Source organism: Rissa tridactyla, chromosome 3, assembly GCF_028500815.1.
Source record: "Rissa tridactyla isolate bRisTri1 chromosome 3, bRisTri1.patW.cur.20221130, whole genome shotgun sequence".
Classification (NCBI taxonomy): Eukaryota; Metazoa; Chordata; class Aves; order Charadriiformes; family Laridae; genus Rissa; species Rissa tridactyla.
The window spans coordinates 62,998,652-63,018,745 of record NC_071468.1 but is presented as its reverse complement, the minus strand read 5'-3'; the positions used below and the strand labels follow the sequence as shown (position 1 = coordinate 63,018,745).

The 20,094-nt window shown below is 43.3% G+C and overlaps 1 protein-coding gene and 1 non-coding gene across 2 annotated transcripts in view; one reads left to right on the top strand and one right to left on the bottom strand.

The window, feature by feature from the left end:
• The first annotated feature begins 4,593 nt into the window (after nt 1-4,593).
• ARFGEF3 (ARFGEF family member 3) overlaps nt 4,594-20,094 on the top strand; it is a 94,880-nt gene continuing 79,379 nt past the window's right edge. The window contains exons 1-2 of the mRNA XM_054196945.1: nt 4,594-4,890; nt 6,077-6,128. Of these exons, the coding sequence (XP_054052920.1) occupies nt 4,806-4,890; nt 6,077-6,128 (137 nt within the window). The 5' untranslated portion in view covers nt 4,594-4,805. The remainder of the gene's footprint in view (nt 4,891-6,076; nt 6,129-20,094) is intronic.
• On the bottom strand, nt 5,733-5,835 carry LOC128908008 (U6 spliceosomal RNA). Its single transcript, XR_008465822.1, has one exon. It is a non-coding gene; the product is annotated as a U6 spliceosomal RNA (small nuclear RNA).

The window sequence follows — 20,094 nt, the reverse complement described above, 5'->3', positions numbered from 1 at the left end:
TGGAGTCCAGGGTTTACCTTCCTTGAAATAAGTTCCTACTTACTATTGTGAAGAAAAAAAAGCATAGTGAATGGGAACAAAACTGTGTTCTGGAGCTAACTTGCTCTCTTAATTCAGAATGATTTATTTTATATCTTCTAAGTTGGTCTTTAAAGTTGGCAAAATAAGCACAATTGACTAACAGAGTCAAACCACATCTCAGAGAATTCGGGGGCAGCATGAAGAATAAAAGGGAGAAAATTTTTCATGTTTAGTCTTTATATGTGAATACTATACAAATGCATAAATGTCAGAAATAAACTACTGGGTAAAAAGGACCTTGATCTGACTCAGAATAGCTGTTCCTCATTCTTGATACCCTCTTCGATTACCTTTGCAATTCCACAGGGCGATGAGATGATTATGGTAGATGGAAGGCAGTTAAGGGGATTTTTTTCTTTTCTTCTGTCTTTGCAGAAAGTATGTCTCAGCAGGGCCAGAGAGTATTGTCTCTTATTTCTATCCTGCCATGGCTCTCAATACTCTACTTTTGCTTCAACTGTTCTTTACAGAATAAATGACACAAGGTTATGCTGAACAGACATTCCTGAATATATGCTAGCTGTATTCACAGCTCCCACTCCAGAGGGTTTTTCTCCCTAACTCTGTAATGCTTGCTCTCAGCAGCACCCATTGTCCCTGCGCTTCACGGTGCTTTGCCTCGGTTGATCCTGCGGAGAGTGCAGAAAGCAGCACCTGCTCAGGAATGACTTCGCTGAGCACTCAGCTAGCTTCTGGTAACTCGCTGTGTAATCAGGCAAACAGTGACAGATGCCACCCTGTCATCAATGACGTGGTTACAGTCTAGACAACCAAAACGAAAACCAAACCCCGGCAAGGGTCTTGCTTGTCCGAGTCTTGCTGCCCTCTGGGAGAGAGAAGGGAGGGTAACTGCCTCTGGTATCAGGTGTCACGAAGGTGCTGGTGAGCCCATGTCCCAGCTACAGCCCCCTTCACTTCAAATTTTTTGAGCAATTTGTCCTACGTAAGGGGAGTCACACGTACAGAGCTTCCCAAGGGGAACTGAGCTCAAGCTTCTTTTGCAAGTCTGGTTAGTCCAGTCATGGGAATGCTTCTACGAAAAGAGTAATTTTGAAAAATCTGGCTAATTGCCATTTTTGAACCATGGGAACAGGTGGTTTTCCTGTCATTAGAGAGTATTTCTTAGTATTTTGTAATTAAACAGGAAGCTCTCAGGGACACAGCTCATCTCTTTTGTCCACACTGTCCAGCATCTGCAGTGTACAACAAGATCTTGACCAAGCATATTGTTAAAATAGCCAAAGCACCGCTAACAAATGAATGATAATGGTTAATAGCAAACATATGTGATTATCTAACAGTCTAACCTGCCTTTGTCTCATACTTTCCCACGGTACATTTGGTTCTTTTTTAGGATGTCAAAGACTAGAGTGACAGGGCAGGCGTGTGCATGGGCAACATGACTAAATGCTATGGGAAGAAATCTAAACCAGTACCACATTGCCTTCCTTGGCTACTGGAAGGAGCAGAGCCACAGTAGCATGGTCATCTCTGAAGGCAAGCATATGCTGCTCCTTTAGTCTGCTTACTAGCCTAGGCAGAGAATTGTCTCTGGGTATCTTGAGTAGCTTGGCTGTTACACAATTCTTGGCTGTGTTCAGAGCTGTGGATATAACCTGGGATATAATCTGCATTCACGTAATGCAAAAAATCAGTAGCACTGCCAGGGGACAGTCACCAAAGCACGCTGTGTATCTGCCACTGCACCTTAGTGATATATAACCACTGCACCCTGCAGATACCAGATCTGCACAGGATCCTTCTGACTTCCAGTGGGACAAGGCTTGAGCTGCGCAGAGGATCGTCAGAGCTGAGTCCTAGGTAGCCTCTACCACTGTAGAAGGCTGCTGGCTTTCAAAAGCCAGAACATGGCAAGGAGGACTTATGAGCTGTAAGAGGGACCACAGAAAGTTTAGTTGTCTCTTTGTGGCAGAAGACAGGAGGTTTCTTCACCATCATCCCTACTCTGTACCTGGATTTCGACATTCTAAGCCACTTGCCTTGAAGGGGAGCCCAAAGCACATGATTAAATGTGACGTCCTCCCTGTGCAAAGCACATTCAGTGACTGATTTCCACCAGGGCATGGTTACTGTGTATTTATGTGCTTACTATACACAACAGAGACAAGGACTGATGGACTCCTGCTCACTTGGAGAGGGAGGGCCTCACATGGAAAGTGTCAGCAAGCTGACTCATGGTACTCTGACATAGATTTGCTTGGGAAGATTCATCATGGCTTACTTGTTTTTCCATCTGCATTATCTTACAGGCAGACCTTCAGATGCTCTAGAGAGCCTGAACATGACCTTTGTTTCTCTCAATCTGATGACCCAACTACTCGGAAAAGGTGTTTAGCAGCACAGAATCCATTTTGCTTTAAGACATTGTATAGTGAGTGAAACACAAATAAATGCAAATCTTGATTCAGTGACACCATGCATCTGTGAAAACACTGTAGCTCTGGTGAAGATTTCAGCTGCAAACAGCTTCCTGTAGAGACCACAGAGAAATTAACTAGTGAGTTGATGATGCATATAGCTAGAAAATAATCCAAAATTCAAAATTAATTCAGTTTCATCAGTGGCTTCCTGAAAACAAGCAATTAATTATTTACTATGAATAGACACATATTTATCTTTCAGTGTTCCACAGTCCAAATGATCTCTGGTACATCGTTTCTACATTAAAAATACCTCAAACACCATCACAGTCCTTTTTGTTTTTTTCCCCCCAGGAAAAAAAAAAATTAAAGACTTGAAAAAACAGAAACCAACCCCCATGCTCATTTCCACTAAGCAACATCACAGAATAAAGAGGAAGCACATAGGTGGGGAACAATTTCATCAAATTCATCATCACTTTAGTTTAAGCCTTGACTTACAGCATCCTGGTTCACTGACAATCATGACCACTAGTTATTAACAGTTGTTCGTTCCAAGAAAAGTGTCAGAGCATGGTCAGAAATAAGAAACTTTGGGAAACTACCTCCAGTTTCTTACAGGCTGGTTTACTCCCTGGAATCTGAAGCTTAATGGTCTTTCTTTTAAAGCTTTTATTTTTTAATCCTTAGTATTGTAGTATTCCTTATCCACCTCCAAACCTTTCTGGCATTTTTCTAAATCCTTTTCTTCAGACACAAGTTTTACACTCTGGCCTTAAAATGCAACTATGGATTATGCATTCATTATACTTCCGAACACAAGTAGGATCAGCCCTTGTAAGTATTTGGATAAAGGACAGCCTTTGAAAGCCCAATATCCTATGGGAAATGCTATGGCTGATTCACCAGGTGCCAATATTCTGTCTGGTAATTCACAATTGGTACTCTTCCAATTAGCAGTAGGAGACACAACTGCTAATACTGCCAGCTGCTACCTGGACTGCCTTTCTTATCTGCTGCCTTTTTCTTTTCCTATCCTGTTTCTCCTCTTGTATCTTTTGAGAGATACTCTGCAACAAGGCAACAGCATTAAAACACTCAATTAACATTAACTGATGCAGTCACAAAAAGGGCAGGCAGCCTATCCTAGAGATAAGGCAGTGAAACAACAAACTGAGGAAGGCAGGAGTTTTGCTGGCTAGAAAGCATTTGGGGCGTGAGGAGGAAGGTCTGAGCTAGCGGAGTGGCTGCTCTCTCTCCCAGGGGCTGCCTTGTTGGGGAGACACAGGGGTGCGACTGCTTCTCAAGGCACAGGCGAGTAGGTCGAGTCATGACCTTCTGCACCTGCCTGCTGGGGAGAAAGGTATAGATCCTGCAGGGGTCACAGCCATTTATTTGATCCCGCTAGTTTCACAGGGTGACCAGCACCTGCACGCACAGTGGTGTGCGGGCCTGACTCCCTGCATCCCTCCCCGTGTGGCTCTGCAGGACGCTGCGGTAGAGAGGGGCTGCCCCGCGGCCGAACAACCTGGAGAGGAGCGCCGGGCTGGCGAAGAGGAATCCAGCCCTGACGGCTCAGACCGCCACCACCGGCGGCGCGGCCGGGCGGGCCCGGGAGCAGGCCCCCCCGCTCCAGGCCTGCAAAGCCCAGAAAGCGGCTCCCAGCCCCGGGCGCGGGCACGCCGCCCGGCCCCGCGAGTCCGCCGGCTGCAGCCGCTGAGCCTAAACCGCAGGCAGCCACCAAGCCCACCCTCCCACTTCCAGAGGGAGGGCAGGCAAGGGCTGCCGGCGCCCCCCCGCCCGCTGGCCAGGCCGCCGGTCGCCATGGCAACCGGCCAGGCCGCAGCCCGCCCTCCGCTTGCCCGCGCCGTGTTCTTCCCCCGGGGGCGGCTGCCGCCGCGGGGGCCGGGTCCAGTGGCGCTGTCTCCCCCGCGCTCCGCTCCGCAGGCCCTCCACGGCCGGCGGCAGCTGCTGCCACCGGGAAGGGACTCCCAGGGAGGGGGGAGACCGCAGCCGCCGGGCTGTGCCCGCGGCGGGCGGGGCCAGCCCCGGCCCCCGCCCGGCTGCGCCACCGGGGCCTGCCCAGGGTGGGAGAGGAGGAGGAGGAGGAGGAGGGACTCCGCAGCGGCAACAACTGACGTGTCCCCGCCATGGAGCTCGGCGTGATTCATCAGCGGCGGCGGGGCGATCGCGAGGTGCCGCGCAGTGTCCCCGCGTAGGCACGGCTGCGGCGGGGGCAGCCCCGGCACCTTTCTGCCGCCCTCACCGCTCTCCTCCTTCTCTTCTTCCTCGCTGCCCGCTCCTCTGCCCCCGCGGCTACGCCAGCATCCCGCGGGAAGCAAGATGGAAGAAATCCTGCGAAAGCTGCAGAAGGAGGCGTCGGGGAGCAAGCACAGGGCCATCAAGGAGAGCTGCACCTGGGCTATCGGTAAGGGAGGGGACGCGGGCAGTGGCGCTGGGCTGACCCCGCCGCGGCCGGGCTGCCCGCGGGGGAGCGGAGCGGGGCACGGCCCGTCCGTGCCCGTAGCGGTGCGGGGCAGGAGCCTGGGACGGGGAGGTTTGGTGCTGGCGGCGGGGGCAGGGAGACCTCCGCAAACTTGTTGGGCGCTGGGAGCTGAGGCTCCCGCGGGAGGGGAGGGTCCGGAGCGCCTCGGGCGGTTCAAAATGCCCGGGAGCTCCGCGCCGCTGGAAGGGGCTGCGGGCATGGGCTGGCGGTGCCGGAGAGCATCCGTGTCCCCCGCCACCTCCTTGCCTCCTGCGTCTGCTTCGTGGGTCTTGCGAGGCAGAGAAGGGTGTCGGTAGCTATCAGTTTCTGTGTATGCTGGGGGTGTGCGTGCGTGCGTGTGTGTGTGTGTCTTTTCTCTAAGAGACACCCCCCCACTCCTCCCAAAATCATCGTAAAAACCCCTCCACTACAGTTTTCACTGCTGGCTTACATTCGGGTATCTATTTTAAAAGCTGGGGTTTTTTTTTGACTGGATTCCATGAGCTCTTTTATCCTTGCTGTATAATGGAAATGATGATCAATAAAACGAGTTCTTCTTTTAAGGGAATATGAGCTTACCTACATTTCAGCATCCATCCATTTTCAGAGACTGGCTGTGACTTGAAGTGCTTTTGATGCTAACTACCTGGAGCACTAGTCAGCAAGACTCATAACTTACATCAGCATAACTGTGATACTTAAAATTGCTTTCAATTATTATTTTTCATCCATGCATAGTTACAGCAATCTGTGGTAGTTTATACCTGTTGCTGTCTTATTGCTGGTCTTTCAGCTTGATGTTCTGTTAATTGTGTTTTATCCTTGCGCAGCAGCCATGCTAATATCCTCTATACTGTTACAGTTTTAGTATATGTGCTGCCCAAGTGCTGATATATGAAAGGGAGTTCACCGAGTAAAAGATGGTACTAGGTGCTTTCTCATTGGGCGCCCTGTGTCCTGATAGATTCATACAAATCTTTGGAGTCTTGGAACAGCAGTGATTGTTGTTCTGTCAGCTGGAGTAGGTACAAACTTTAGCATCATTGGTTCAGAGATTGTAGCCAGATGTATTTCTGTGGTTGAACTCAAGTTTCTTTTAAAAGCCCTGTTGTTTCCTTTGGTTATACAGAAACCTTGGATTCTCCTGATGCTACTATTAAGATACCTCCATATCAGCTAAGGTAAGAGCTTTTAATGTTGAATCCTGTGGAGCTGTGAGTTTTTGTAAAATTGAAGTAAAAATTTGAATTAAAAGTGAGGTAGACAGAGGAGAGGGCTGAATCTATGTGGTTTCTTTAGTTTGCAGGTAGGCATATCTAGGCTGGTAGTAGTGGATAATTTGCTGATGAACCATTGGCCTCCAACCATGAATGAAATGTAAGAAAACCTGTTAAAATGGGCATGACTGTGTATAATGGTGATGCTTGGTTAGAAAGGAGGGCTGTCTTACTGTCTAAAGAGTTTTCCCTGTAAATTACAGCCTTCAGTATAAGTGATGATGCTTCTCGGTGTGTTTGTTTCCTATAAATCTAGATCAGTTTTTGTTTACTGAAAATAAATATTCTAGCAACTGAAAGGTTATATTGTCATATAGCTAGGACACTGGATAGGACCTAAAATAATATAGTTTCTATGCCTACTTCTTCCTTTAGCCTACTAGGTTATCTTGACTAAGCCGCCTCCTTTCTTCCTGCCTCCATTTGCACATCTATAAAATGGGGGAGGTGGCACTGCTCTCATTTGTAGGCTCGTTTTGGAAATTCTCATTGCTATGAAGAAAGCAAATAGGCAAAATAATACACTGTCCCTTCTGACAGAACCGTTAGGAAGCATCAAAAGAAACTAGCAAGTGCAGTGTTCAAAACAGGAGGACACTATTTCACACAGCGTATAGTTAAGGTATGAAATGCTTAGGCTTGCCTAGTATTAGAGAATGTAATGGATGCTAAAAGTTTGCATGGGTTCAAAAAGCACCTCAACAAATCCATGGAAGAAATAGATTGAAGCCTATCAGATGCAAAGGTACCCCTTCTTATTCAGAAGTACTTTAGTCAGAGATGACTGAGTTTATAAGAGAGTACGTAGGAGTGTTGCTATAAATTTTGCCTGTCCTGTAGTCCTCCTAGATATCCTCTATTAGCTGCTGCCAGAGGTGACACTTTCTTACCACAATATTACTCTCCTGGGAGTATTTTTATTACCTAATTAGTCCCCACTGCTCATTTCAGATATGCTTGGTGCAGCTTTGTGCACGGAAAATCAGGGATTGAAGAGCTAGTTATTCCAGAGCAGTCACCAAATAGGGAAGGAATAAGAGCACTTCTTTTGCTGCTCTAAAATCTTGTCAGCTGCGGTCCACAAGGGACCTCAAGTCAATGGGGAATGGATGTAGCTCAGGTCTGACGTGACCGGTGCCAGACACATGCGTTTCCAACACAGGTTGGGTAGCTGAGAACAGCTGGGTGAGCAATTCCCCGGTAGTTCCATTAGAATTAGGTTATGTTTACTTGGCACTGTGGTTGGAGAAAACGTGGCTCTTTATCTTTCCGTTTATCACCCTTCTTTAATACAGCGTATGGTGTCTCTGTTGTAAAGTTCTGTTCTCATTCCCTATGAATTTGGTAGTTAGCTGTTACAACACTTCTTGCCTTTTTACTTGCCTACTGCCTCTTTACAGATATGCCTGCCTTTTTCTCCTCTTCCTCCAATGTTCTTAATGTTGTATTTTAGTTGGGTGGGTTTTTTCCACTGTAAATCCTAGGCTTTTTGAATAAAGCTAATACCTTCACAGGTGTAGCTATGATGAAGTAAGCTCTTAACGTTAGACTTGTCAGTAACAATGCAGTCAGTATTACTGGATGTTTTGCACTAGAGAATCTGAATAAAAGCTTTGGTTGTGGGGTTCTTGATATGGTTCTGACACACAACCTCAGATGGTGTGGGAGTTGTTGCTGTCGCACATACTCTGAGCTTATTCTTCATTCTCTGCTAAAAAGCTACTGCCAAACTCCGGATCAGCACACCGGGCCACATCTTGGGATGCAGTTCACCTGCATGATGTGTAAATTAGATAAAAGTTCATCTTTGCTTGGTGTTTGTTAAACAGCACTGTGACGGCTTTGTTCCTAACACTGTAAAAGAATAGCCTTGAAACAGAGCAATGTCAGTGACCAGAAATATGGCCAAGACGGGTGCAGGATGGAGAATCCTGACCGTGTCCCTTTCCTGCTTTCATCTCAGGTGCAGATTGCATCGTCTGCTGTAACACTGATCAGCCCCTGGCTTCTCATCCACTTTGAATCTGCCATTCACCCTTTCTGCTGTAGTATTTTTGGGTGTAGTGACAAAGCCTGGGAATATGGTCTGAAATATTCCGTGATATTAGAGTTAGAGTGAAGGTATGTATGATCTTTCTACCAGGTGACCCTAGTCCACAACTTGGATCCAAGATCCATAGTGGTAACATACTGAAAGTGTTAAAGGCAGTGTGCCAAATAGTTGGCATGAGAAAAAGACATATTTGTGAGGCCTCTTCCAAGAGCAACATCTGAATGAGTATTTAGAGTACTGCGTGGCAAGGAAAATGCTCCAACTTGTTTTGTAGGAAAGTTTGGTGTGTCCTTAGTATGTGCTGAATACAAGAAAGGTATATCAGCATTCTCTACAGTGTATTTGGGGAAGTTAATGCTCTAGGGCACATCTATGCTGCATAAGAATGGGAGATGGATTCATGATCTGCTGTGTCCAGTTGAGATAGATACTGTCTCGTTTCAGAAATAGTGAATCTAGTAAGTACCCCAATCAGGATTGTTTCTATTTCTCCACAAAGCAGCATCTGGCTTCCACAAGCAAGTTGTGCTGGTGTTACTGCTGTTTAACAGGATGGCCATGTCCTTACTTAAGTCCTTTTTCCTTCTGGAACTGAAGAATGAGATCTGCTCATGCGAAGGAGAAGGTGTAAACTGCATACTCCCTTTTATTCCCCTTAAAAAGTAAAAGGCCATTTACTGGTTTTGAAACCACAGTTAAAGATGAGTAGAGGTTCTTTATAATGTTTTCTTTTAGGATGGTGATCCTAGTGTGAGAATGGGGAGGACAAGTTATCTCTTTGAATTTCCTCAGACTATGACTAGTTGAGTTCAGAGGTTTTTACGTGTGTTATATCAGCTACTGCTTATCTCCACCGTACTGTTGGGGTAGATGACTTCTATGTTCTGGCTTGCTCCTGACCTATCCATAGCTTCCTCTCTTGTGTTGGGCTTCTGTTACTGGGCGCCAGGCAGGCTGCATGATAGTTTCCAGAAGTCCGTGCAATTAGTTAGGGGGTTCAGCTGTAGCATTTCTATGGGAGCTGTTTCCAGCACTTGTCTGGTAGCCACTTAGATCGCATGTGCCTGCTATGTTTGGGAGCACCTGGGGTACTTTTGCCCCAAGGGAGTGCAATGACTGGACATTCAGCCTGGAATGTCATACTTTAATTAGTTTGATAGGGATCTGTTGGGTATACCTTCAGGGAGCTAAATGAGACTATTTTGCTGTTCAGCTTCCTTTGATGTTAATTGGACTTATGAATCCAAATCCCAGTTAATGACCTTGCATATTAATTCTGGTGGGGGTCATTATTTAAATGTCTCACTTCCTAAAGAAATACAAATCTCCAACAAATTCAGGCTTCCCCATAGAGTCACATCAGCTCTGCCTTGAGACAGGAATATGTGTGTGCTTCTTCAGTGGTTTAAATTGTGATCAGACTATTGAGCCAGGGAATGGAATTGTAAAGAAGATTAAAGTGGACCAGGATGAAAATGACCTTAAGTCAGTTCAAGGCGTTGCTGTAGAAGTCCTGTGAATTCCTGAGAAGGGGGAGTCACGTAACCCATTGGTAACCGCTCCATTGTTGCCTGCCTAGTATGATGTTTGTCTCTGATGAACAGGTGTTGTGAAAATTACTAAGTGTGTGAGGAGGCTGGATGGATGACTTATAAATAATGAATTAGATAGAAGGAATTGATGTGGTGTTTTAATTGGAGAATTGATCACATGGAAAATAGCTTAAGAGAGCTTAATGTTGTCTGCCAGCAAACAATTGTTTTCTGCTAAGTTGGGCCACATTCACTTCAGTATTTTCAAAATGACAAATTCTGCCCTAAGGCCAACCACCTACACTGAGCAAGTCTCTCTTCTTGGCTAATTCCTGGCCAGTTTCTCCATTCTGATTTTAGAGGCGATCCATAAAAGGTAACCGAACAGACACAAGAAAATGCACCTTGAAAGAAAACGTTTGATCAGAGCAGTTTAATACTTATGAGGATTATATACAGATCGGAGGATGAAATAGGAGACTAGACAGCACTTGCCAGTCACATAGTGCTTTGAAAAAACTTGGTTATATGAGAATTTCTTGGAATGCTTTATGCAATTAAGTCATGCCTTATAGGCTATATAAAACTTAGTGGCTTTCTGTCAGCACAGGCTTGGTACTGTAAAGAGGAGGGTGATTGGGCCTTTTGAGGGAGGCTGTGGCTTGGTGGGTAGCTTAGCTATTGTGTTTTGGTGTTTCTGTCCTTACTGGAACCTGGGATCTTATATACAGAATGTCTCACTACATCTCTGCCATTCTTCATTAGCAATTTATTTTTTTTATTATCCTAAAGAGACTTTTTCATAGTTCTAAGACATTTTCTGTAGTTTCCAGGTCTTTCTACTATCCTGTCACTCCTTTTCTTTTGTTCTGACCATAGCAATGGCAAAATATGTTTTTACTCTTTTGTCAATGCAGCAGAAGCATCACTGCAGACCTGAGTTTGAGCTGTTCTGTGACGCTTGTGTGGCTGTTGCCTCTTTACTCTCAGAGAAATGTGAGTGAGTGCAGAAGATGCATAGACAAGATTCTCAATATTATAAACTGCTGTTCGTGCCATCTTAAAGTTTCTTCTGTGGACTTTAAAGTAATGGCCATAAGACATGTTGATGGGTAAAGTGTTCTGGCATAGTAATGATGTAATTTACATTTCTTTTTCAAAGATGAACCAGAAAGGCTTTCCAAATGCTTAGTTACCTCTTCAACGTATCTGCACACTGCACATCTCTGTACTGAAAAATTGCAGAAAGTAATTGAAATGAAATGGAGGTACAGGCTCAAGCCTTGAAGGCACCAATTCTGTGTGCCTAATTGCACGGATACGGGCCTTGGCTTTCAGAGTTGCTAGGCATTTCCAAGCCCTGTTTGTGTTGGTTATCAGTTCTTATGTTCATTACTGCAAAAGCTTGCATCCCTCTGGTATTTCACATTGGCCTTTCAAAAATAGCCAATATTTATTTCTGGAGATTTGAGCTGGGAAGTCAGAAGTCAGCGGTGAGCAGGGTCCTCTGTAATAACCAGTTTGTGTCCAGTTCTGTCTCTCCTGTTTGTGTCCCACCTCTGTTCATCTTGGTGCTAGTTTTTGAGAGCAATTTGTGAACTTCAGGAAGCCGGTACAATGAAGAGCACTCGGGAACAGAAGTAAACCTTAAGCTCAGCTGAAGTCTGAAATATCTATCCTCCTTGCATTTTTTTTTGGTTTTTTTTTCCTGTAGTCATGGGAATTTTGGGGGTGAAATTGGTAATTCTACTCTGCCATTTATTTTTGCATCTCTAGCTTTGCATCTGACGTACTTCTTGAGAAGTAGCTGCAGCTTACAAACTCTTAAATAAAACAACATGCTCACTCATTTTAGCTTACATGTGCTCAACAAATAATAAAAGCAGTAAGTGTGGTGTGATCATCACCAAACATCCAAGCCATAGAGACATCAATCCACTTAACTTTGCAGATAAGTCATCCGCTTAAAGAATCTTGAGGCCTGGGATGCATTTGGGCTTCTCTATGAAACCACAAATATTTCTTCACAATGATTTCATTTTTCTCCCAGGTATTTTGCTCATAATTTCTGTTAGTTGCTTTCTACTGGGAGAGAGTGGATAGGGAAGCTACTATATATAGCAGATCGCCCCTGACCATAAGAAAGGAGCAGGGAGAGAGGAAGGACTGAGGGTTTTTCTGGAGGGGTGTTTTTAGCGTACCTCTCTCTATTTTAGTCTTTCTCATTTTTAAAACACTTTGCTTCCTGCTTTGCTGCCTCAGACACCTGGCATTAAGTACTTCTGTGCTTTCCTCCTGAACCTGACTGCTGGATATGTGACTCATGCTGCTCAACCATTACGCAGTTGCTATCTGGCATTCAGCAAGTGGATGATGAGTTCCCTGTCAGGCATCCAGCCAAGAAGAGATTCTAGTGGCAGCGTGGACTGCTGAGCTGCATCTCCTGTGTTGGCAGTTCACAGGCTGGATCCAGGCTTCTGGGCATATTTTTGTAGCTCATTTGGTGTTTTGAATGGTGTATATGCTCTGGTCTTGATTTAAAACGTTATATTCCTAGTTCTAATGTTGGGGGATGGGTGAGGAGGAGATTCATATTTAGAAAGGCAGTGTGTCACTGTCTGATGCAGTATTTGGATCAATCCGCATGTTTACTCTGGGATATATAGCTGACCCTATTTCTTGTCTGATGGGCAGGTATTTTTATCCCGGCAGAACTTTGCATCTGTTCTGGGGCCCCAAAAGATAGCAGTGTTGAAGAAGAAAGGGGTGTATAGGGTTAGTTTCCATCATGCACATCTGAACTCTTGCTGTCAAGACAAGATTGCAAAAGTGTTGTAAGACCTCTAGATCTATGAGTCCCCTAAAAACCTGTCAGCCAGGGGTTATGGCTCTTGAAGGCATCAAAGAAGGCTTGGTATTGTCATGGGAAATGGTACATAGTTTCTGAAAAATTATTTCTATTAGTCTTATCTGTGGATTTGTGTGGGGTTTTGTTTTGTTTTATTTTTTTTAAAGGGTAGTGCTTGCTTCTTTCTGAAACTAACTTTCTGCCCTTCCTGACATTCTTAGTAATAGTAAACCTTGATATTCACCACTGCCTTGGGTCTTTGTACCTTTTATGGATTATTCTGAAAGTCCATTCTATATTTGTGACCAAAGCCCACAGTGTATTTACTGGTTTTGGGTGGGATAGAGTTGGTTTCCTTCATAGGAGCTGGTAGGGTGGGAGTGTGGAGCAGCTGGAGGGGGCTCAGCTGCCTGTTGGAGTTAACTCCCAACATACAGTTACTGTGGGATGTATGTAATTCTTTCAGTACAGGAATAGCACCAATAAATGATGAGAGCAGCCATAGTTTTGAGTGTTTGTCTAATTTCTAACAACAAATGCAGCTGATATATTGCCCTAAGGGTCTAAGGATGATAATGGGATACAGTGTTTGTTTTTGTTTTAAATGTCTGATCACTTCTAGTGCTTGCAAAGGAGAAGAAAGTGAGAACATTGGGAGGCTGTTTATAATTGCCTTAGAGAATGAGATATGGTTGGGCTGGGAAACTGGGGGATGGAAGAAGAGAAGTGGCACTGAAACTGAGAGGACTGTTTTCCTACTAAATGAGGCTTGACTCTGCTGTGCTCTTTGTGTGATGCTGGGCAAGTCATGACTTTTCTTTGTTTTGAAAATGAAGGGGTGAGTGGGAATAATAAAAGTCTTTTCTCACAGTTCTTTTATTTACATTCCATGAAATGTAACAAAGCTGCAGGAAATACACTACCTTTTGGTTTCCTTGAATGTTTGTTTGCTTAAGAAATTGAATATGCTAAGGTGCAGTGAGTATAAAATGACATAATGCATTGCAAATGTGGGGGTATTTTTAACAACCATCCCTTAGGTCTGTCAAGATTTAGCATTGCACTGCTGTGAAAGCTGAATGGAATTGCAGATTGAAGCATTAGCCTTCAAAATGTAACTAGTAATGACCAGAAATATACCTCATCCTCCTATTTCTCCATCAAACTGTTTTGTAACTAACTCTAGGCCATCCAGCTGTAATGGAGAAAATAAGATCATTTGCAAGATGTCCATGCTATAGTACTTCTGTGTCTCTTTTTTCCCCTCAATCCTACCCCATTCCAGCATTGTAAAATTTCTCGATGAAAGTTTAATTCTCGTAAGATGCTTTATTTGGTGTTTTCAGTGTGCTAAAATTTTGAAAGAAAAACGTTTTCACTGTAAAAATACTCAGTTTCCCTTTTGGGCTTACCAAATACAGAGAAGAGAGGTTTCATGAAACAGCTTGATAAGCTTTCAAAATTGTAGGCTGATCAAGTCCAGTGTGTGCTTTGCCTCAGGCCAGAAGATGTACACTAAGGGTAGATACTCTGCTCCTCACCTCATCTTCATGCTGTGCTTCAAATGATAATCAATAAAATCACCAAAAGGATACAGATTGCTTTATAATTAAGACCTTCTGAGGTTTACATGTGTCGTCAAGTTCTTTAAGCACAGAGTTAGTAAGTGGCTGTCATACCTTGTGCACAAAGGGCGAAAATGTACTGGGGTGGATGTTCTAGGGAGAGTGATGATAACGTGTCACAGAGAGATTACACTACAGCTTTGGAGACTGGAAGCATCCTGATTATTATTTTGGCCTTGTCCACTTTAATACTGTGTAGAATCTTTTGTCTCTCTTCCTTTCCTCTCAGGCAAAGGTACATTGTGTGCTTATGTTTTTTTCTTTTGTTCTGTTTCAGTTTCATCTCGACAACAATATCAGGCTCCTATCTAGGAACTTTGTGTTTGTGTTGAAATCAAGATGTTATTAGAGAGTATAGCAAAGGAGCAAATGACCTTAGAAGTGCTCTCCAGCTGAGTGACTGTGCTGAGCTATTTAATTACGATTGCATGAATTCTGTGGTCTCGGCTGCATTAGGCTGGATGGAAGATTAAATTGTTCACATTTGCCTTTCCTGTGAATAGAGCTACGGTTCTGCTGTTATGGCAAATCCATTTCTCTTGGAGAATATGTAAATAACAAAAACTAGAAATGCTACCGTGTCACTCTCTTAATACCAAGCAGTATTAAAGTGCAATCTCATTCAGTGTTCCAGGTTGAAAAATTGTTAAGGTTCTAGCTAACTAACTGTATGAAGTTACATTTAGGCATTATTCTTCACTTCCTTTTCCCTATGTCATTAAGCGTCCTCTGATAAGCAACTCCTGTGCTTCCTTTCAGAGGCAGGTTCACTTCAGCGTTGGGTGAAGTGATTACTTTGTATCTTGGTTTGAAAAGGAAAAGCAGTCAAGGGAAGAGGGGAATGCATGAAGCAAAGATGATGGAAAAAGGAAATGCTGAGCTAGAAGGGAGGCCCAGAGGGAACTCCAAGAGAGAGCTGTTGTCAGCAGCCAAGGTGAGAGAGAATCAGATACGGAAAGAAAAGGAGAGAAACTTCCAGTCATATAAAAAGAAGCCTTTCCATTGCAACTCGATAAAAGTGAAGAGTTTTATACTGTGTAGTGAGAAAAAAATATATATATTTATTTTTTTTTTTTAAAAAAGAAGCCACAAGTAGTGAGGAAGAAAAATTAAAATCATAGAATAGTTTGGGTTGGAAGGGGCCTTCAAAGGTCATCTAGTCTATCTCCCCAGCAGTGAGCAGGGACATCTTCAACTAGATCAGGTTGCTCAGAGCCCCATCCAATCTGACTTGGCTAAGTCAAAAATTATGAACTTATTAGTAAAGGTGGAGCCTCACCTGGTTATGTGAGAGGCAAATCTGTTGACATGGGAAACACGCACATAGGTGTCTCTATGCTTGTGAGTAACTGTAACAAAATCCTGTCCCTGCTAAAGCACATCAGAATTTATGTTAACATAGTACAACAGCAGTCTCAACTGTTTTTTGGGGTTTGTTTTTTTTTTTTCAGGACCTGTAAACTGCAACACTGACTGCTTGTTCATTCTTAGGTAGCGCTGTAGCACCAAAGTTGTCTAACACTGCATGATCATCTTGTAGTGGTACAGCATCATAATTTATTGTTGGCTTTTTTTCTTGAAAGGGAGGGTTCCAACTGGAAGACTTCAGATTTTGTCTTTTATTCTGTTGCTCTAAGAGGTCTCTTAAGTACTACCAACAAACTTGTATTTGTATAGAGATACAAACTTTAGTGCTGGAGGGATCTGTTGTAGTCCTCTGGTCCGTTTTCCTGCATTGTGGAGGCGTGAGAACTTGCCCTATATTTATATGCTGCAAGCTCCAAATTTCTCTCTGAGCTTAACTGTAATACTCTTTGTAAGTGGGACAGTTGTATTTCTGCTGTAGATAAAATTAGTCATTTCTCTAGAATGTGAGCAAAAATTTAAAATCTCCTTTCTTCTTGAAGTGCTGTTGCTTGAAAAAGGATGTATTTGTTTCCTGTTCCTCCTCCATATTTTAAGTATTTCCATTATGAACCATAAAGTTGTTGGAGTCTTTTATCAATGTTCTCTAAGCTAGCACAGGAAAAGAAAAGTTATAGATATTTCTACTTTTATATGTATGTGTGTTTGTATATACACTGCCGGAATTTGTTTTACACAAATTAAATCATCCGGTTTTGTATAGGGGAAGTATATTCTTCTCTTTGGTTTGTGTAAAAGTAACAGCTGGGAGTACCTCCAGAATTTTGGGAATTCATCTTTACCATTTGTTTTCTCATGGTGGGCCAACTTTTTTCTGCTTGAGTAAATGAGGCTAATGGAGTTACATGCAGTGATACTTTGTTCATTTTAAGCAGCTAAGACTGAGGAGCATTTCGTTGCTGTCAGTGTGACTCTGACTGAAAAATGTCAGACTCTGGCTACGACTGTTCCTGCCTAACAAACAGCATATCAGAAAACGGCAACAGCTCTGAATCAAATTCTTATCTCTTCTTTGACTGTGCTGTGAATTATGCTATGGAATGCAAATTACAGGCTGATAAGGCCCTGAGGTGCTGAATTTGCTTCTCCTACATAATTTTCAGGGGGAAGATAATGCAGAGAGATATTTTATTTTTAATCTTTCTTTATTTTTAATCCTATTTCTGAAAATTAATATGGTTACCACCATTTGCATGAAGGGAAATAACTCTTACAGTAGTGACAAATAATTCACTTATAGTGTCCCCGTTCCTAAGTCAGTGTGGTGGAGGTGAAGGTGGGCCATGAGACTTTGTGTTCCAGGCACTAACAAGAAGGAGTTAAGATAGGGCAATTTCCTATCTTCATTACGATTTTCACTATGAGAGTGACCTAATGAGCCATTATTCTCCTCTTGCTAGAGGCTTTTTCCACTACAATGAGGACAGAAATATTTTTATGATCTCTTAGTTACTGTAGTAATTTGTCTTGTTCTGACCTTTTTGGCAGTCTGTTTTGACTGGCCTGTCATAGCATCCCTTGTGACAGACCTGCAGGGAAAGAGGTAGGTTCATGAGCCACAGCAAACTCAAACGACTAGAAAGGTCATTGTAACCCAGCGTGCTGAATATAACGGCTATTTATGTTCTCATGACTCATTCTGCAGTTTACAAAGCTGACAATCATGGAGTGGGGTAGCTCAGGAAGGACAATCTGTGCTTCTGGAGATACTGGTCCTGGATTACACACTTGGTCTCTGACCTTTTTGCTTGACCCTGGGCAGATCACCTGGGACTTAGTCCAGATACCATGGAGGTCTAGTGACAAAACTCCAGGTAGCCTCAGTAGGAATGGGAGTGAGTCTTTGTCCTTGGCACTCTCTGTTTACTCTGTTTTGCACGTAACAAGGTCCACACTTACCAAATGCTGTTTTCTCTAATGGGGTGTCCGTTAGTGCAAATGGCTAGTGGTTTCTAGTGACTTTAGAATATGTATTTTTATATAACTTTTTTTTTTAATTGGTCTTCTGTGTCAGGGCAGGAGGGTGGTTGGCACCCTGCTTTGAAGAGAGGGGGCTGCCATCATGTTACACTCATTTATTCAGTATTTATGTGTTCTACCAGATTTGCATAGAAACACCATGATTAGGAAAGCTGTTTCATGTCTCTGCAATTACTTTCTGTGCTTTAAAATCATTCTTGCAGACCCTTGTTCTGCATTGACTTTCACCACATCCTTTGCACAGCTAGATAACACCAGCAGGTAAAGAGTGATCCCTGTCTCTTCTTCTGCTATCGGGAAAGAACACTACAACCAGGAATTTTTTTTTTTTTTTTTCTTCTTTCCCCCCTTCTTTTTTTTGTGTGTGTGGGGTGGTGGTGTTTGGTTAGTTTTGGTTTTTAAACTGAGCTGTCTTTTGAGAGCACTGCTGTGTGGACATATGCAAACAGTGCAATTAGTGTGGATTTCAGCATAGTACACCACATATCTGAGCACGTACTTTTTCTTCACTATCATTCCTTCTTTACACCATCTCAACTTCTTTCTTCCCTCTAGCTCTTTTCGTTGCTCTGTTTTATCTGTCAATGCCCAGGATACCTTATCCTGAAGCTTTTGGTGGCTTCATCTCCTCCAAGTCAAAGGTGCTCCCTTCCTTTCATGCCCCCTCTGTGTTGCTCTTGACTCATCTCATTCGGGGTTAACTTGGTATTTGTGCCTAAACCTGTATGTGTATGTATGTCCACACCTCAATGCATCAGCATGGAAACTTAGGAATTTCAGTTTGAAACTAGTTTCTGTACAGTAGTGTAAATTTAAAACATTCTTAAATGTGTTTTGAAGTATATTGATATGCGCCGGCTTATTCTGAGAACTTCACACATATAAAATGTCTTACGTGAGTAGCACTACAAAACCTGAATGAATTGTCACTTGACAGTATCGCAGTGCAGACAGTAGAGTGAGCAATGAGATCCCGTGGTGTGGGACCACTGAAAACAGGGTGGAATTATAAACGGGCTGTAAGGTAAAGAGGAAACCTCAATCCCTTTCTTCACTGCACTGTGAGACCAAATCCTGGTCTGCCTTATCTCTTGTGCAGCCTTATTGAACCCAGTTCTTAAGTGCTAGACCTTAGTAGGTACTGACTGTGTTAAATTTACATCGTCCTTTCCCATTCTGCCTGAGGATTATCTGCCATGTCCTTCTGTGTTCTCATACTAGCAGATGATGCATTTAAATGGCAGGTCGAACTGAAGTGTGGAAGATGCTCAAGCTAATCAACCATTGTGAGGTATCTCTGCAGGTGTTTTATAGCTGTAGCATGGAAATGCTAAAGATTTAATTGACAGAGTGTGTAACAAGAACAGGAAATGACACAATGGCAATTCATTTTCTCTGAGAATACAGTAGGAACACAGGCTGCAGCAACCTTAATTAGATTTTCAGTTAAACATTTTTAGTAAGGATGGGAAGTTCAGCTAATTGAATCTGTTCTAATTTCCATCCTCCTGTTTGTCATTTTTCGCTCTTCGTTCTTGGGACATATCTCAAGAAACAGTTCTCATTGTTCTCTGCTCATTGCAGTATGTGGTGACAGATGGTAGGCAACATGCTGATGTGCAGGGTAGCTACACATAAGCCATAGGAGCTCCCACCTGTCTTCATTATAATGAAACTGAACTGGATCCACTCCAGTGACTTAGGACTGCCTTCCCTTTCCCCTCTCCTCCCAGTCTCCATCCGCTTTAATGTGAGAATAAGTTTGTTGTGTGTTATTAGTGGCCCAAACATTTGTACAGTTGCAGTGAACTGTAGAAAGTCTAAAACAAATGTGATGTTCTGCCCTGAAGAGGTGCAGGTCTAAATAATCATCAGTTTTTAGCATCCCTGCAGTTAGTACGATACACTATTGTGATTTTTTTTTTTTTTTTTTTTTTTTTTTTTCCCCTCCCGTGTGTGTGTCTGGCTGATTGAGTACCAGTTAATGCACAGGTACCTTGTTTTGGCACTTGTTGATCTACTAATTTCAAAAGTGAGTTCTCCCCCAGAGGGTAATAGTGACAACTTCTTTTAAAAGAGAGAGTATGTCGAAGTCGTAATGTAAAAGTTAGCACTTAAAGGTGCTTTGTGGGTTAGACATGTATTGCTGTGGCACCTCTTTAAACTAGAAAGTCCTGTCACAATTTACCTGCATGCTACATATGTTTCCAGGTCCAGGCAAAGCTGGCAGTAGATACATAGGCAGTAGCCAGCTCTACTCTGGCTAGAGGATTAATGTCTGAACCCTGGAGTAGTTGTTTTGGCAGTTTCTGTAGATCTGGATGATACGACACTCTATGAGGAAATATTTCCTAGATGTTCTGTAGGTCAAGCTGTTTTGGATGCTAAACTCGCAGGTTTTAAGAGT